Raw genomic sequence first — 18340 nt, 5'->3', positions numbered from 1 at the left:
TACTGGAGTGCTTTTCTCTGAGGGAATTCAAAGAGTGGTCAGGAAAATTAACACGGTTGTTTTTTCCAGCAAAACAACTTCAGGTCTTTAGCTTGCTGCAATTACCACATGGGGTAACAAATAAACACACTAAACCAGAGGCAATATAGTGAAAACGTTGTATTGTGACATGCTTTTCCAGTTCAAAATGTTGAAAGCATTTTTTTTTTATTGAACAAATTATTAAATCCTACATGCAAAATTTTGAAAGCCTAAACTACATGTTAAAACAGCTGAACACATCCTATTCACACTTTATCTCGGGATCTTTCAAACGACAACTAACAGTCTATTAATATAACAATGACCAGCAGACTAATTTGGATGGACTTCTTTAGCTCTTGAAAATATTCTATACAAGAGCACTAGTAATTCATTCACTTTTATTATTTTTTTTATTTTAATCACAAACACTATACAATCCGTATTGAAGGTGTTAAAACATGTATTTTCTTTAAAAAACTTTAAGAAGTATTAAAACAGCTTTAACAGTGATAAAGTAGGCTTTATTCCAATTATTTGTGTTCAATTGTCCAACACCAATTTTTACAATACCTAAATCTACTAAGACCTACTTCTTTTGGACCTGTGCCATCTGCTCTACCAGGTAACTTCCCAAATTATGAAATTTATAATTTTCCTCTTTAAAAATAAATTGTTGGAATTATTTATGAAGATGGCAGTGCTTAGACCCAGCCCACACATTTTATAAATATGTTACAACTACACACAGCACACAGCTTCACAGTTCATGCGATAGGCAGTGTCTAAAAAATCAGTTACTAACTTCCAAAAACATTTAAATATCTACGGTATTTAAACACAGTGTTTTCTAGTTTCTCATAAGAAAAGTAAGCTGTAAACATTTTTACCTTTAGTTCATGCCTTGTTTGCTAGGTAATGTGGACTTTTTTGTTGGTTTGTTGGGTTTTTTTTAATCTACAACCATTGGTGGAATAAATCTGTGTTCCCAAAAATATTACATTCCATGGATAAAGCACAAGTCTATTATATAACCATGTGATACAGATACAGAAAATGAACTACTGTATTCAAAAACATAAAAGTAAAGATACTAAAACAGTCCATAGCTGTTAAAGCTGATGCTTTCAGAATACAGACCAACATTATTACACTAAAAATGTTCAAAAATAAGGCCTCTGAAATAAATATTTCCATTCTTTAAAAAAAGATATAATAAAAATGTACATCACATGGTCAATGTAGGTATAAAAATCACTAAGTTAAACCATTCTGGATGATGTATCTGAAGTAAAATGGCCTAGGTTTTGCTTCTGCCGACGTCCTCTATTGTTTTTGGGGCATTTTCTGTTAAAAAAAGAGAGAAAGAAAGAAAAAGGAGGGCTGATTTTATATATGCCACATAAAATTAAGCCTAACAATAACACATTGACTTAATTTTCTGTACTTAACAATAGCAAGGAGTCTATGAGCTGTGCTGACTGGGGGGACGCGCCTGCTGTTTGGTACCAGACTGTCACCTGGGGATGTCCATGGGACCCTAGAACACCCAGAAGGGAGAGTTCTGCTTGAACTTGAGACCGAAACCAGCAAGGTGCTATATCCTTCAGCCTTGATCCAGCAAAACACGTACCATGGTGAATAATTGCATTGGCTTTACTTTGTACATATTTCATACTTAAAACCCAGTGGCTGGTAAGACTGGATCAATCAGCCTTTTGAAGTGCTGGACCTCCAGGTGCCCTGCTGCTTGCGGCAGCTCCTGAGACAGAGCCCACCCAGGACTCTCTGTGGGGTGACTCAGGTGATCCCCTTCTTTGGGATGGAGACACAACTAAGAAAGGATTCACAAAAGCCAGCAATTCCGAACGTGACGGGACCTACTCAGTCCCTCAGACAGCGGGCAATGCACGATGGAGTAGTCCTGTTGGGATGCAGCAAGACAGACTGTCCTCAAGAGACTGTGAGCTGGGGAACAGTCATAAGGAGGCTGAAAGAGGAGGGCAGCTGAACCACAGCCTTCCACACCACTGCTTTGGCCAGCAAGGTGTTGAGTAAAAAAGGGATGACATCAATTGCATGAGCCAAATTACTCCTTTACGTGTGCAGGAGGTGTTAGATATGTGTACTTATACCTGCTACCTTGAACCTTACAAGAGAGATAGGGAAGGAGGCCTGCATTGTTCGTTCATAGGGGTGTCACTCTGCATCACTGAGTTTGGGAAGCCATGCACTAACGCGGTAGCAGAAAGTTTTACAGCCCAACATAACTGGAGCTGAAAAAGTGAAGGACGAGTTGAGGAGGAAAGGGCAAAGTGTGGCATGGATGCCCAAGTGTAGGACTTATATGCTTTATGCACCTATAAGGTAACTAAGTCATTCTTAGTCTCTCCCAGAGCCCTCAGTCCTCATTGGGTTCAAGTCCTTGATGAGCAAACTGAATCCCTTGTCATCAAAAAGAATCCATGGCTCTCATCTCAGTTTTCATACAGGGTGAGAGTCTGAGACAAGCCAGAAACTTGAACTCTGTGCTTGTGCATCTTTACATTTCATAAAATAGGTTCCCATGGAGAGTGCCTAATAATGGGACTAGCTGCACATTAATTTTCAGAAAGCATATATGGTGTGAGGGATAATTCTCTCTCTGTGTAACACCATGTACAGTGGTAGTGCAGGGAACAGCATCTTGTCAACCTCTCTGGTTTCACTGGGTGGGAGGGGGGATCATAGCTTCTATAAGATATCAGCAATGCTTGAATAACTCCAGTGAAGGTCTAACACAGCAGCTAACCTTTTGGATGTGTTTCCAGGCTGATCTGTTCTGCTGGGTATTTGGTCTGGGGATTCAGTGTGGTTACTGGTGGTTTGTGAATTTAAACAAATGTGTGTTTTGTGACAAAAAAAAAAAAAAGCAATAGGATGTTACATAATCCTTCTGCTTCAGTCATTAGGTATCTTTCATGTGGGTATTTTAGGATATATGTTAAAGCACATAAAATTTTGGGGGTCAAATATTTAAATACAGAAAAAGTATATCCGTACAATGTGTAATTTTTCACTGTTTTTGTATTTACCTACCTTGTTATGCACATGACAATTGCAACTATAATGGCAATCTGTACAGCTCCAATTATTGCTGCAATAAGGACATGCGTAAGCTTTTGTCTACTTGGGACAACATAAAGAATACTAAAGTCTGTCTTTTCACAGTGCTGTCCAGTATATCCTGATTCACACCTGAAAAAGAAAAGGAATATTTCATGGAATCTGTAATTTAACAACAGCCCAGTCATTTTGCAGATGAAATAAGGAGTCCAAGGTGACTCCAGCTGAGAAAGAGCTGGTGAGAAGGCATAGGTGTGGTAACGCTTGGGTTGGGGAATGGTTTGGATTTCTGTGGCAAGAGAAGAGACAGCGCAGATATGCTTTGCTTTCCTGGATAAGGTTACTAGTGGCCCTCTGAAAACACGCCAGCGTGGTGAAGGCCCTGATTTGGCAAAAGAAATACGTGGGGTTGTTATTCAATTGGGGCAGTATTTAGGAAGAATAAAGCAACTAGGTGAAGCAAGAAGACAAGGCTAAATGAAACACAAAGAAGCATGCTCATGAAACACAAAGTGAGCATGTTCATTTAGCTGCAATGTCACCAGGGGAAAGAAGTGACAAAGAGGAAGAGAAACCTTGAAAAGTGAGGGAAAAGGATGATCCCTTTTCAAGCTGCAGCCTACAGAAGTGGAATCCTGCAAAACCTATTGGACAAGACCAGCATCAAACCCCCTCCTGCCTTGTCACCAAACCAAAACTTGATGGACGTCAGGTTAGAAAACCCAACGGCTCACAACTGTTCAAGTGAGAGTTCATGGAAGAATCCATAAAAATTGGCCAGGGGTGGGGGAAAAATGGCTGGAGACAGAAGAGAAGCGGCTGCTTTAAATGATACCTTGCCTGAGCAAAGAAGCAGTTAGCTCAATGAGAAACTCAGCAGAGGCTGCTCCTGACCAGCGACATGTGTTCAGGGAATGCGAGATGTGCCAGCGGTGAAGGTGGCAGTGGAAACAGGCTCTGGAAGAATTCATGTCGCAAGGCAAGAGAGGCTGAAGCACAACAAGGAAAGGCAAGAGCCACTCAAGACACTGAGCTGGAGTCTGCAGAATCAAAGGCCACCACTTACATCCTTGAGCAAGTTCCTTGTACAGCTATCCTTTAAAACCCACTGATGTGAATGCATCATTAAGGGCAACTGAATCATACAATTGGCCTCCAGCTCTACAGTAGAAAGCTGGAGAAGAATTACTCACACGCAGGCAGAGAAACAATCCTTTTGAAAACTGGATCAGATAAGCCCGAATGCAACACAGAATCAGTCTCATCCATCCAAAAGCTGTGTGCTAGGGTAGGAATTAATTCTGTTTGGAGGAATGAAATAATTACTCCACAGACCTTCCTACAACTGCTAATGCCACTTCTAATCTGCCTTTGCATGCAGGGATAACGGTTGGGGTTTACATGTTCATAATCTTGTGACTCTACTTTCTCCAGCCATGAGCTGCTGTGTAAGGAGTTTTGGTTCAGGCATGAAACAAGCTCCAGTAAGAGCATAGCTCTTAAAGAAAAGCCCTCATGTACTGTAAGTAAGCTCGGTAATGGCTAGGAAGAGAATCAAGAGAAACATGTATTAGCATACAAGAAGGAAGAGGATGGGGAACACGTTGGTAGTCATGCAAAAAGAAACAAGAAAAAGAAAGAGGACTCCTTGCTAGTGAAGAGGACTGAAGTCTTATTTGTTACTTTGCTTTTGTTTTCATTAAAGAAGGTAACAGTCAAAGTGTGATCAATGTGAGAATTGCTTTAAAGCAGAGGAGGCAAAACAAAGCAAAGGAGGCACAAGTAATTCAAAGATGTTTCCTCAAAAACACTGAAGCAACAGGAAATTATTTCTGAGAAATATTGAATGGAGATTCAGCAGTATTGAATTACTGCAAAGAAGTGCTTGTGTTAAGAACTACATTGATGGTGGGATGAAGTACTAGGCACTAGTTTAAGCTACCTTAAACTAGCAGAACAGATTTTAAAGCATTCTGCTGCATTAATATATAGCATGATAGTACAGCATTAATATAATAGCAAGATAAATAGAGGTCAGCATGGATTTATCAAAATATGCTGATCAAACAATTAATTGAGCTAGCGTAAAGAAGTTTAGATTTCTTTGCAAAGGGTTGAACTGTGCCTCCTTGGTGCAGCCTGCCATAAGGACAGGGCAGAACTGCACTGCACAAGGGGCGCAGCGGGAGATAGACCAGATCCCAGCTGTGCAAAGGCGACTAACCTAAATATTATGCAATTGACCACTACAAAACTTTCCTCCCACCTGCCTGCTGGCAGTCCTGGAGGGCTGCTGTACAACAAGCAAGGAGATTCGTTGCCCCCAGTGAAAGCGAAAGTCAGAATTTGCTCTGCGCAGGTACTTTCTGCAGTTTTGTAGGTCATCTGATACCTCACTACCAAAACTGCCAGGAAATGAGGACCAAATTAAACAATGTATATGCTAGATGTCTATGCGAATGCAAAGCATTTGAAAATAACAATATGCCCCTAGCATTCATCATTATATTTTCCTTGCCAGAGAAAGAGATAATTTTTTTCTTTGGCAGAAGTACATGATTACTACAGCGGGTTGCTGTCTGATATAAATAATTTGTTTCCTTAATAACTCTGCTCCACTAGGAAACACACATAAAGTATGAGACCATCAGTATTTAAATGGCCAAGAAAAATCCAAAGGAGACCTGATACTTAGGGTTAAGAACTGAGAGTCAGAAATTCTTGACTGGAACCACGTGAGGTTTATTGTGCTAGGTCCAGTGCTGAGATACTGTTCGGGCTATTTAGATAAATAATTGAAAGCAGTAATAGTAAATGTAATTATAAAATAGAATTTAAAGGGACAGTACATTAATTAAATTCATCAAAACATTGCCTATCAGTAATTATTAGAGTAATAATAAATATTTAAATGATTGAATAGTAATTGTATCATACATTAATACATGACTATATGATTAGTGCCATCCAGAAAAAAATTCTGAGAAATAAAAAATCAGTTCATTCAGCCAGGAATGTTTTCCTTGAAATACCTCTACTTCTTATATTTTGAGGACAAATCCATCAGAAATTGTGTTAAACACAGGTCTAGATCAAAAGAATACTGTAATCAAGTAGTGCTGTCTAATGCCCATCAAGATGACATTGAGGATACACCCAGTTTCCCAAGGGAAACAAAGCCATGTTGAGCTCTCTTGGTTCTGGCTAAAGAAAAGAGAAAAACAAATAAGTCCTATTGGAAAGGTAAAAATAAACAAGAAAGGGTCTCGGATGGGAAAAGGAATAATATAAGCTTTCAAATGCTTAAGTTGACAACCATACTGGCTCTGCCTTTTGGGCTTCCTGCTCCCTGGTCAGTCTGGAAACCCTTAAATCTTGCCGGTGGAAAAACCCCTAAATATCCTCGATCAATACAGATCAAGGGAGAAAATGTGATAGTATCTAATGGATTTACAGCTGAAGTTTCCAAAGCAAAGGAAAAGCAAAGAGTTATAGCATCTTCAACCACATTAATCTGAAAGTACAAGCCTGCAAAATAAAAGTTCAGGAGTGAAACCTCCTAACAAGTAGGGCATGCCATGTTATTAAGTGGCCTTTTTCTATAAACAACTTTTAAAATTAATTTTACTTTTTTAAAGAAGACAAAGAGGCAGAATTTAGTTGGTGAAATATAAGGAAAAAATTATCTGGGAGCTAAGGAAATAAAATGGAACATTCAGATTTCCTGGGAAACACTGAGTGGCTTAATACTGAGTGTACTGAGCTGATAGATTATACCGTAGACAAAAAATGTGGGCTAAAAAATATTTTGCAATTTTATACTCTCTAGATGAAGTCTATTATTGTGAAAAAGGGCAATAAATGTTAAAAATATGATAGTGATACTCTAGAGAGAGTTTATGACAAGACCAATAAAATGTATAGATAGCATAGGAACAGACTGAGAGGTCAATGGGGAAAGAGCAATTATACAGAGAAGTCATGCAAGGCAAAGGCAGTTTTTTTGTGGATTTTTTTTCTTCTAGATAGGATTTAGCAGCTGAAAATAAGGAGACAACAGTGAGACCACAGTCTTCAGAGGGATTCAGCTTCTGAACTACCTGACTGGCCAAGCCTCTCCTCTGAGCACTATCTCCTGCACCACTGGAGCAGCTGGGCGCTGCCCACAGCATAGGGATACGGCTCCTGTGCCGCTGCTTAGATAACTGCAAACTGATACATGCTGATACATACATGTCTAGAGAGCATTTTGATTAAGCTCTACAGCAATTTCAAGTACATTTTTGAGGCATGCAGGACTTACCGGCAGGAAGCCTTCTGAGTGGAATAAATGAATTCACATTTTCCATGTATACAGTAGCCATTGAAGCTTTCTGAGCAAGGTATGTGGTTTCCAATGTAAATGTCTTCTCTTTGATCACTGGCGTCTTAAAAAGAAATATACATAAACAATTATACATGGCTGTATGATATGTATAAAAAAATCTCAACCAAAAATAACATACTCTTAAAAATTTGCAGTGATTAAATGAATACAGAATAATAAAGCAAAGGCTTAAGGGTTAAGTTTCAGAGACACCTACAGAGATTTTCCAGGATGTATTACACGGAAAAATGATCCTTAGAGACATCTAAATATGCTTCTTATGTCAGGTTTCTCAAAAGGAGAAAAGTATTCATGACAGAAACAAGCCAATGCAGGAAGGTCAGCCGAAGTTTTGTCAGTGGCATCGGGGCAAAGAGCTAATACATAGATACAGAGAGCTCTCTCCCATGTCTAAACAGAGGAAAAAAAACCTGAAGGGTTAGGAAGAAGCTAAACCATGTTTTAGGATTACTGGGTAGAAAACAACTCGATAAAGCCCTGATCTGACTGGTACCACCAGTCTTATAGCTGAAATCAAACAGACTACAACAGCAGTCTTCCTCAGAGAAACACTTTTATGGAAAGGGAACTTTCCATGAGCTTAAAATACCCATTCCTTTGGGAAGTGTACTGGGTCGGGCTGGGATGGAGTTAACTTTCTCCATAGCAGCCCATATGGTGCTGTGCTTTAGATTTTTGGCTGAAACAGTGCTGATAATACACCAGTGTTTTGGCTGTTGCTGAAGGGTGCTTGCATAGCATCACGGCTGGCTCTGCTTCTCACTCTGCTTCTTCCCTCAGCGAGTGGGCTGGGGGTGGGCAAGAACCTGGGAGGAGACACAGGCAGGACAGCTGACCCCAACTGACCCAAGTGGTGTTCCCTACCATATGACATCATGCCCAGCAATAAAAACTGGGGTTTTGGTCTTTCCAAGGTGGCAGTTGCTCAGAGACCGGCTGGGCATCAGTCTGCTCTGGTGGGACGTTGTGAGTGATGGCTTTTGCATCACTTGTTTTTTTTCTCTTTTTTTCCCCTTCACTTCTTAAACTGCCTTTATCGTGACCAAGGAGTTTTTCTCATGTTTGCTCTTCTGATTGTCTTCTCCATCCTCCTGGGAAGAAGGTGGAGGTGAGCAAGCGGCTGGTGGGCACTTGGTTGCTGGCTGGGTCAGCCCAGCACAGGAAGGCAGTCCCTTCTGCCCCAACGTCTTTCGTGCTTCTGTCATGTTACCAACGTCTTTTGTGCTTCTGTCATGTTACTAAAACTATCTAAAGCTGCGTACATTTTCAACCATTCTTTCCCCAAAATTTTTTTGTAAAAAAGTCCTAAACACAGAAGTTGGTATTTCATAATGAACTTCTCTAAAGAGCAGGGATCTAAAGATGTGAGCGTAATTGTGGAATTATGTTCATTTCCATGGCAATGGACTACAGCGTCACAAATACAAGATTATAATGAACTGCAGGTGCAAAGCAAAAAGGGACTGTGAAGAAGAAATCTCTTATACAATTGCAGATATTTGAAATAACACCAGCAAGAAAGAGGATGTATTTATACAAGGAAAAAAAAAGGCATGCTGCTGTTTTAGGTTTTCACTGAACATTTTCTGGAATGTTTTCTAATTTGTTCCAGGAGAAAAAAAATCAATTACAGATTTGAGATATAAGGAAGCTTGATGGTTCAGGCTATGCTTCAAAGATTTAGAAGACTTGATACAAAGGAAGAACATTGCCTAATACTGACAATATGTCCACTACTGCCCTGTTGGAATAGACTATGCCCTTGTACGTCTAAGAGGAGAAAAGTGGGGATGGCTCATCCCAAAACTGTTGCCTCCTCCAAGACATTAATTACTGTTGTATCTGATCCCAACCAAAGGCTAGTAATTAGCTACATACAATTATATTAGTCTGTTCAGATAGCTGTGCTATGTCTGGTTTTAATGTACGTACTAATATCGAATGTGAGGCCCAGTGAAAGATGCATCCCCTGAAAGGCAGCCAGGTAGGCACGGCCACCCAAGTCAGAGGCAAAACTTGTATTAAGCAAAGAGATGTTAAATGCAGGTGGTGATTCCTAGTGTAAAACGGACATTTACCCACCTATTGACGGGAATCCATTTTTAATCTGAGAGGCCTGCTAGACTGCTTCAGAGCTTCAAAGTGAAAGATTTAACTGGTGTAGGAGCCTTGAAAGAGCGATTGGATAGAAGAGTTCAGATACTTCACCAGAAGGAAGAGGCATGCACAAAACCTGAAACCCTGATGCCTCTCTTGGCACAACAAAACCAGCAAGCCAGCTGAATCATGGAAGAGAGACCTTTCTGATGTAACTTTAGGTAGCCACTTGCACCGCAGGAGAAGGAGACTGTCACAGCTGTGGTTCTACAGACTAGAAGGTATTATACATTCAGAGAACAGGTTGTAACAAGAGTAACACATGGGAATTTAAAGCAAAAGCAAACAGATAGAAGTGTGGACTGTTCTCTTACCCTGGAAGAAAAAGTCATTCAAAGTATTTCAGTTCAGGCTCTCACTATCTAAAAAGACCTGGCATAAAAAATTGGAAAACAATTTTTCTGCACAAGGCGTATTCACTCCGTGCACATCATTTCCTGAACTTGAGACTGCACAAGCTATGCACACTAATAATAATTATTATATACAATGTTTTTTCCACTAACTAAATTTCAAGGGCAATTTATATGCAATGAATAAAAGGCTGTAACTTTTTCTGAATAGGAACCAAAAGTGGTGTTTCATTACATCACATAATAAGATGTATATTCCATTTGGTGCCTTTTATGCCTTCATAATGTAAGTGAAAATTGACATTAAATCATTCCAACTGGTACATTATATAGAGTGAAAATAAGAGAATTTGTGAAAAAAGAAAAAAACATGAAGCTTTTTGGCACTGAATGGCTTTTCAAGAAGAACACAAGGAATGTTGAAAGCCATAGTGGAATGGCTTTGGGAGGCCATGGGAGTGCAAAACAAGTATAATGACAGAAAAAACTAAAGACCAGAGCTAACGGGGAAGATAGCAGTGCTATTACTTGTGAGAGAAGCGGAGGAAAGGTTAACACCTGTGCAGAGCTGCTCTTTGCCAATAACTTGAGAAAGACAGAGGCATTTTTTCCTGGACAGGAACACTTTGAGCAAAAGCCATGAAATGCAGAAGCATATTTGTTCTGAGAATGCACCTAACACACACAGGCTACTAACACATAAAACTGAGCAGAAAGTGAAACTTTGCCTTATTTCATTTATATTAAGGTTCATATAGGTAAGGTAAGGTTCACATAGGTAAAACATTTTCAACTAATGTGATTCAGCATATTAGTTTACCGAAAACATTTTAAAATAACCTAACAAATACAGAATTTGTCAATTTTTTTTCAGAAATTAGCAGAAAAGATGCGGTCATGGTGGGGCTTGTGCCATTTCATCAGGGATGTCACGGCTTGGTGTCTTGCAGTAAAGGCATTTTCACAGCACTTGGGGGGAGTCTAATCCTGTGACTGCTGTGTAGAGTGGTGAGCAGCTGGGCATCTTAGAGGAACAGAGCAGGCAAAACTCACAAATCATGCACATCTCCTTCTTGCCAGCCTTGCAGCGTCAGTGCTGTGAGAAAGAAGCTGTTCACAGGTCTGTATCAGTTACAGAAATCAAAGCTGTAAGGCAGGTGAGAAGGGACCTGTGTTCTCTATTTTCTCATCTTGTGAAACCATAACCAAACAGCACAAAGTCTACACAGTACCTTTCACCTCTGGCCGATACTGCATGCCATCGTCTTTCTTTCCAACTGCGTTTGTGTCATCTGTTTCTAGATGATAAATACATGCATGGATAGCTATTAGGAAAGGCTTATTTCCAGAAAACTACATGTATTTCACTGAGAAGCCAGGATAATATTTGAAGAAGTATTTTAATTGCAGTAAAACTGGACACATCCCCACATTGTTCCTCCCATACTACCAGGCTGGTAGCACACCTGGTCAGTAACAGAGGCAGTAACCCCAGCAGCCAGACCAACACATGGCACACCTCAAGCTGTAGGTTTTGAACTAAAAACTCTTCTGTGGTATGGGCCTAGGTTATTTTGGTGACAGTCTGTTTCGGTTTTGGAACTGCCCAAGTTACAGTTCTAGATGTAACTGGCAAAGAGATGGTGGAAAGCTGTTATTCCCACGAGAAGGTCCTAGCTGCAAGACCCCAAAACTGAAGTCGTGCACACGATTAACTGCAAGGCAGGAGACAGAGGGTTTCAGTGGACCATTCCAACACTGGAAAAGGAAATGGATAAATTTGTGCAACCAGGGCCTAACTTGACTCACTTTGGAAGTACATTGTACAGCCCACAGCAGCAAGAGGGAATGTTTCCCACACACCGGTATTCCTTTTGCTCTCCTACTTCTTACCACCCTCTCAAGTAAGACTCGTTGGACTATTGCTTAGATTCTCCTAAGAGCTTTTGCTGTCTTTCCAAGTAACAGCAGCCAAAGAAAGGTAATGTAAACCCAGCACGTATGTATGTAGTGTAAACATACCTCTGCATGGGGAACTCTAAAATACAGGCGGGGAGTTCACTGATAACTGGATCAGTGATTGCTGATCAAAAATGGGAAAGGGAAAGCTCTACAAAGCCCACTTACATCAGAATTTACATTTACCAGAAAACCAAAATTAAGCCTACCTGAGCAGTGTCCCAGATGCCTGATGTCGATCTGCTCTTGCCTCAGACATGATGCTTCTCTAACAAAGCACGGATTGTTATAGGAACTTCCATCAGAAGCACATACGGGATTAAAACTGTATCCACTGCAGTCTATATTACATACACACCTGTTAATTGAAACATACAGCAAAGCAAAATTGACATCCAGCAAATAAAATTAAGTCATGTTGAGTCCTGAGTATACACTAGCTCATACACTAACACCAGGAGAGAAGAGCATGTTGCATGAGGATGCTGAAGAATTCATTGATGTCTCAGGCTTCCAAGCAACACGTACAAAATTATGATCAGGTGCTTCAGTGTGCTTTTTAATAATGTATTGATGTTTCTTGTAGTTTTACTATGGTATCAGTTTCATTGATTAACACCTGAAAATTGATAACACATTGCTTGGAAGATTTACCACATTAATATAACAGTTTGCAGTGTCTGTTCTCAAGTGTGACCAAAACCAGATGAATATTCCACTTTTTTTGGGGTGTCAGAATCCCTGACAGGGAAACAAAAAGAAAAGGACTCCCATTTCTTCGAAGCAGTAAAAGGAGTTTTTCTATTTCAGAAGCTGTATAGAATCAATATGCTTGGTTAACTGTGTCATTTCAGCAAGATGTTCATTCATACATTTGGAAGTTAACAGTAGGTTTATTATGTTGTATTTAAAACAGGATTATGCGATCTGAATTATTTCATATTGCGTCCAATCGACACGTTGATTTAGACACAGCATTTTCCATATAATTTGCAACTACAGATTGTAAAACAAAAGTGGGAAAAATGAAGACCTAGCGTGTAGCTGATTCCTAACCACCCAAATGTAGGACAGCCAAAGACTTAGATAGGGCTATGACTTCCCTGGTTTTGGTTAGATAGTTTTGTTGTCCCAACAAAAAGTCCTGAAATTTTACATGAGTGAATGGCACAGGAAAACTTTCCAACTTTCCAAGCCCCACCCCCCTTGTTTATTTTAATTAATATTCTACTTTTTAACTGAACCTCTATTTTTGAATGAAAGTTTCTCTGTGTGTTTCACATTGCTCCGCAAGATCCGCTCTGCCTCTGGACTGGGAAAAGTAAGGAATGTGGCTGCAGAATGGGGGACACGGTGGGCACCCGGTCCAGCTCTCCATCGAGCTCCTCCTGATGCCATGAGAGCAGGAAGAATCGCTCTGCATCTTCTGAGGAGGTGGCAGTGGGCACACGGTCCTCTCCTTGCCAGAAAGCTCTACACAGGGGGCTCATGGTCTGACTGCTAGGAGCTACTGCTAGCTTCATCTTGATTCACTCTTGTAAGACAGAGGGTGGGAAAAAAAAATCAAGCTACCAGCTTGCCAGGTTTTTTATGTTCTTTCCAGCTGTTTCAGGTACAATTAAATGATTAAATAGATATACGTGTGCCTCAAGTCAGTAACAAATCTCGCAGCGGAACCTAATTCCATGCTCCAGAAACACTGATGGCCAGCGTACCTTTTCCTCTCCCTTTCTTTCCATGAGCACCTTTTGTTATGTAAGTTTAAAGATGGTGATTTTCCCACTAATATTTCATGCCCGTGAACTTCAGATTGTTGCTAGACAAAAGAACATCTCTAGCGCAAATGGATTTTTGAGTGCACCTACTGACTAGTGACAGTGAAAAACTGCCCCAGTAAGAAGTCTCTACACATCTTAGGGATCTACCTCAAAGTACTCATGAAGCTGCTAAATACCAACATGATGAGCATATGATTATTTTTCTTACTAGAAGTGGTAATGGTTGTAAACCTTAGACCCAGGAAAGGAAGTACTATTTCGTTTACATGCTCCCACATGATTTTAAGCCTAATAAGCCTAATGAGGGGTTTATTAGGATTTACTATATGCAAATAAAAGGCTCACGGCTCAGCAGTTGTGCACATTTATTGACACAAATGAGCGGAGAGCTAGTCCTCATTGGCATGACGCTGGCTATGTGCTTATGTATACCTTTGCTCAGCCTTAGCTCTCAGGGATCACTGCTGCCTGCGTGCGCCCATCCTTGTCAAGTTTGAGCACATTCGTCTGTATCTCCAGAACAATTGCATCTGTATTTCTATGCCCAAACAGCATCTGTATTTCTATGCCCAAACAGCTCTAATTCTGTAGTCACCATCCAAGGTCTGCAGCATCATAATTACTGTTAGTTTTTGTCATTCCTGGTGACAAATAAGGTGACTTTTGAAAATAATTTTTTCTTTCTCACGGTGACATTACAGGCTAGAGTTGAACCTGCTTGGAAACTGCTTACATTTTCATGCTTTGTTGTGTTCAGAATTAACATCTAATGTTAAATGCTTACTTTCTTAGCATTGCCAAATGCTTGGTTTGGGGGTAGTTGTGAATTCCTGGCCCTGTTCTTCTGATAAACACTCTCAGTCTTAGCTCTAACCATCTCTTCAATGTACAAAAATTTCTTTTTATCATTTAAAATTTACATCTAAAAGTAGGAAAATAAAGAAAAAACCAAACCTACAAGAGGAGGGCTTGTGACACGTCCGTAAGGGCTGGGGCAGCGTGAAGCAGCTGAAGGCCGCTGACCAGGTGCAATGGCCTTGCAGCTGCTGTGTGTCCTTAGAGCAGGACAGAGCTGGTGGCTGCCGGGGTGGGAGCCAGTGCAACACCCGCCCGCTGCCAGTCTGGAAACTGGGCTTTGCTGGAGGCTTGCGAGCACACCAAATCCCCGGCGGGGCCCCGACAGACCCCGACCAGCTGGCAGACGAGCGTGCTTTCCGCCCGCAGGCGAGGGCCGCAGGCACACCAAACCTCCAGCGAGGCCCTCGCCGCCCAGACAGACCCGGCCAGCCGGTGGGACGCGTGCCTGCTCTCTGATCTCCAGGATCTGTCCCTGCTTCCAGGATCGGTGCCATCCTCCTTCTGGGACCCCTTTTCCCGTCCAAAGGCCCTGCCTTTCAGGACACCTCCTCTCTCCAGAGCCCAGGCCCTCGGTTTCCCAGTCTGAACAGTCTGTCTGCAGAAGCGCACCGCACGAGCAGCTTCCCGCTGCTGACTCTGTCTCATGGCTCTCTATTGACTGGAGGATTCAGGATGTGATGCTTTTGTTTAGCGCGGGCGTTACCCAAAATTTACAACCAGTCCGTGCTGGTTGCAGCTCGGGAGTTCAAAGGTTCAATTTTGGACCCTCACCCCCCCACATCCACCCGACTATCTGCCTGATGCCATTAGCTACTTTTCTCCTACAACCGTGATGCCAAATGGTGTCTCTGGCTTTCACCTGGCCATTCAGTTACCGGTGTAGACGCTTTGACAGAGCTGTCTGGCACGTAAAAGCAGCGGGTTTAAATACACTGCGGGATGACGAACAGTTGACCTGGACTGATGCACTTAAAAAAATTGAGACTATTATGCTTCATTATTCTGGCATAAAAGCCTGAAGCCGTTCAGAGGACACGGCTGGGGCGTGATGCTCTGAAGGGAGCAGGGCCTCGGCGGATGCAGTAGGGCAGCAGCGAGGAGGCCAGGAGCATGCGTTAGAACCCTGTACCCGTCAGAGAGCCCGCGTGGGGTGCAGTGTTGTCCTCGCTCATAGCCGCTTGGCACTAGACCCAAAATACAGCCAGGCCTGCTGGAAGGGCCGAATTGTGGGATGGGAGCACTGAAATGTGGGGAATGCGGCTCTCGGTAGGAAGCATGACATGGAAGTTGTTTTTAACTGCTCGGTGTTGGTGAAGGAAGGTAAAACTGTGGGCGAGTGAGTTGCTGCTCTGATGCTGCACATCGAACACATCGAAACTGGCAGCTGAGTCCCTGCGAGAGGACAGGACCACCAGCACAGACTGAAACAAAAAAGCAGCTCAGGAAAGTACTGGAAGATCCCCAAACGAACCCGTTATGAAATATGGAAAATATGTTACACCCTGAAGTCGGAGAGCTACAGAGGGCAGACAATAGGAGGAGATGAAAGAAAATCCAGCCTCCTGAGGGGAACAAATTCCCCCCACCAGCCAGTTTGACGCCTAAAGCCAGGCAGAAGTCAAAGCCCAAGCCTACCAAGCACAGCCCACGGGGCTGAACCATCCCACGGAGCATACAAGCAGCACACAAAGCATGAGAGAAGACGCAGCAGACAGCATTCATGAGCTAAAAGTGGGGCCCCAAAGGGCAGAAATCTTAAGGGGGGCTGTGTTTTGCAGGCAAGGAAAGCCATGTGAGGCATCACAGACTGTGGGCTTTCTTTTTCTTCACAGCTGACTGAAACCGGACACAGAATTGAAGTCCCATATTGTAATTTGTTCCCTGACAAGCCCCACTTATGCTGGCGAGAGAGCACGAAGAGAGCAGAGGACAACATGGAGAGCTGCTCAGGAAGGGAGGGCAGGAAAAACCTGAGATCATGAAGGGGGAGCGAGGATATGCGGGCAGAGCACACGAGGGGCACCCAGGAGGAGAGAGAGCAGACCCTAATTGTAAAATTCCTAATATCCTGCCTTTTAAGCACTTACTCTCACTCCTGCCTTAGCTCCCACCAGCGCTGCCTCCACTTACAGTGGTCCGTGAGAGCAATGCCACGTGCAGCATGCCGAGCTCGGCTGTGCAGCTACGGACACTTTCTGGCATGACTTGGCCTGAATGACTGATGAACAGCAGCTCTGGGGGCCACCAGCCCGCTACGGGCACTAGCCTGAAAACTTAGCTTCAGGGGCAACACGATGCAAAGGTTTTGATCTTATTTCTACATTTTGTTCTCTGGAAGCCTGTAATGCACTGGGGAATTAGGACATGGCCCTGAGCACGAGAGGCTTGCTTCCCATCTTGGCCTCTTCCAGGTCTTACCTTCTTACCTGTGACCACACAATTTCACCTGAAATTTTAAAAAAATAAAATACAATTCCATGTGAGCATGTACCCAGCATGAAAATATTAGCCGATACAAGCGGAGAGTAGGGAAATAATATGCACAGGAGACGATTTTATAAAACAGGAAGCATCGGAAAGCCTGTATCAGCAAGATTTAGGTTAGGATTTTAATCCATATAGAAAAGTATTTTGAACAGAATTTTCCACCTTACTTCTATTCACTTTAAAAATGTATTAAAACACTATCCTGCATTTGTTGAAACAACATCACAGCTTTGGTTGTAGCTTTAAATATTTTTAACACTGATTTTTAGGTAACATTTTCGTTTTATTCCTTATAGAAAAGAACAGAAGCAAGGTGCATTTTCACCCCTAATTACCAGTAGAAATAAAAATGAGGTGTGCTGTAAGCATGCACTTTCTGGTGTGAGCAGGTAGGCGCACACTGAAATTACAATGTACCAAAATGCCTGGTTTGCAATTAAAAAAAGTAAAAAAAAAAGAAAAAAGAATAGAATAGTACCTATCACACAACAGTATTTGTAATAATAGGAAACTACTCAGGTATAGAAACTTAATTTCTTACGCAAGAAATTAAATAGCTAGAACCTCTTAAACATTGCTATTTTGACCTCTCAGTATATTTTCACAAATTCTAAAGGCTGGTCAGAGTCTGGATGGCTGATGCAGTCCAAGGAAACGATAGCATATGATGATGTCAGTCATAAATAACTGCAGAACAACATCTCGTATTTAATTGTCTAGTGTGGAAAAACTGAGGTTCAAACCTAGGTCTGGGTTGCTTCCATGCTGCAAGCAGAGCAGGAAGGTGAACGTGGGACCACCACAGCCGAGGTGAGCAGCCAGCCTGCGGAGCAGTCAGTGACACTCCCGGCGTCACACACGGATAGACAGCGCAGAAGCTTGAGCCCTGTCTCTCAGGCAAATGCCACTCTGACAGGTATGTTTATTCCTCAGGAGTGACCCCACAAGGGAATCAGGAAGGATCTTGCAAAAGAAAATCCAAAATCATGCAAAGCTTCACAAAGAGAAAAGTAATTATTTTGAAAGCTTGCAAAACAAAAATGTCAAGAGTATTTTTAAACCTCATATTATCTTCCTCCTAGCTCTCAATTATTTATTTCTGCTTTTTGGAGTAACTTCCAGGAACAATTGCCTGAAATCCAGCAGTGGTACAAGCATAAATTAGCATGCGAAGCTGATCTTCAGCTAATAAAAGTGAGGATAAGCACAGCAAAGTCTGCATCAAAAATAATTAA

At 41.8% G+C, this 18340-nt stretch overlaps 1 protein-coding gene across 1 annotated transcript in view; it reads right to left on the bottom strand.

Annotated features, from left to right (window-relative positions):
* Window positions 1-210: 210 nt before the first annotated feature.
* Window positions 211-18340, bottom strand: part of TMEFF1 (transmembrane protein with EGF like and two follistatin like domains 1) — a 125162-nt gene continuing 107032 nt past the window's right edge. Inside the window, exons 6-10 of the mRNA XM_075494190.1 lie at window positions 12192-12340; window positions 11256-11321; window positions 7430-7553; window positions 3100-3258; window positions 211-1368 (exon numbers count right to left, since the gene is read on the bottom strand). Coding sequence (XP_075350305.1) covers window positions 1284-1368; window positions 3100-3258; window positions 7430-7553; window positions 11256-11321; window positions 12192-12340 — 583 coding nt within the window. The 3' untranslated portion in view covers window positions 211-1283. The remainder of the gene's footprint in view (window positions 1369-3099; window positions 3259-7429; window positions 7554-11255; window positions 11322-12191; window positions 12341-18340) is intronic.

The sequence above is a fragment of the Mycteria americana genome, chromosome 2, assembly GCF_035582795.1.
Source record: "Mycteria americana isolate JAX WOST 10 ecotype Jacksonville Zoo and Gardens chromosome 2, USCA_MyAme_1.0, whole genome shotgun sequence".
NCBI lineage: Eukaryota > Metazoa > Chordata > Aves > Ciconiiformes > Ciconiidae > Mycteria > Mycteria americana.
Note: the sequence above shows the minus strand (reverse complement) of the source record. Positions and strands in the feature narration are given on the sequence as shown.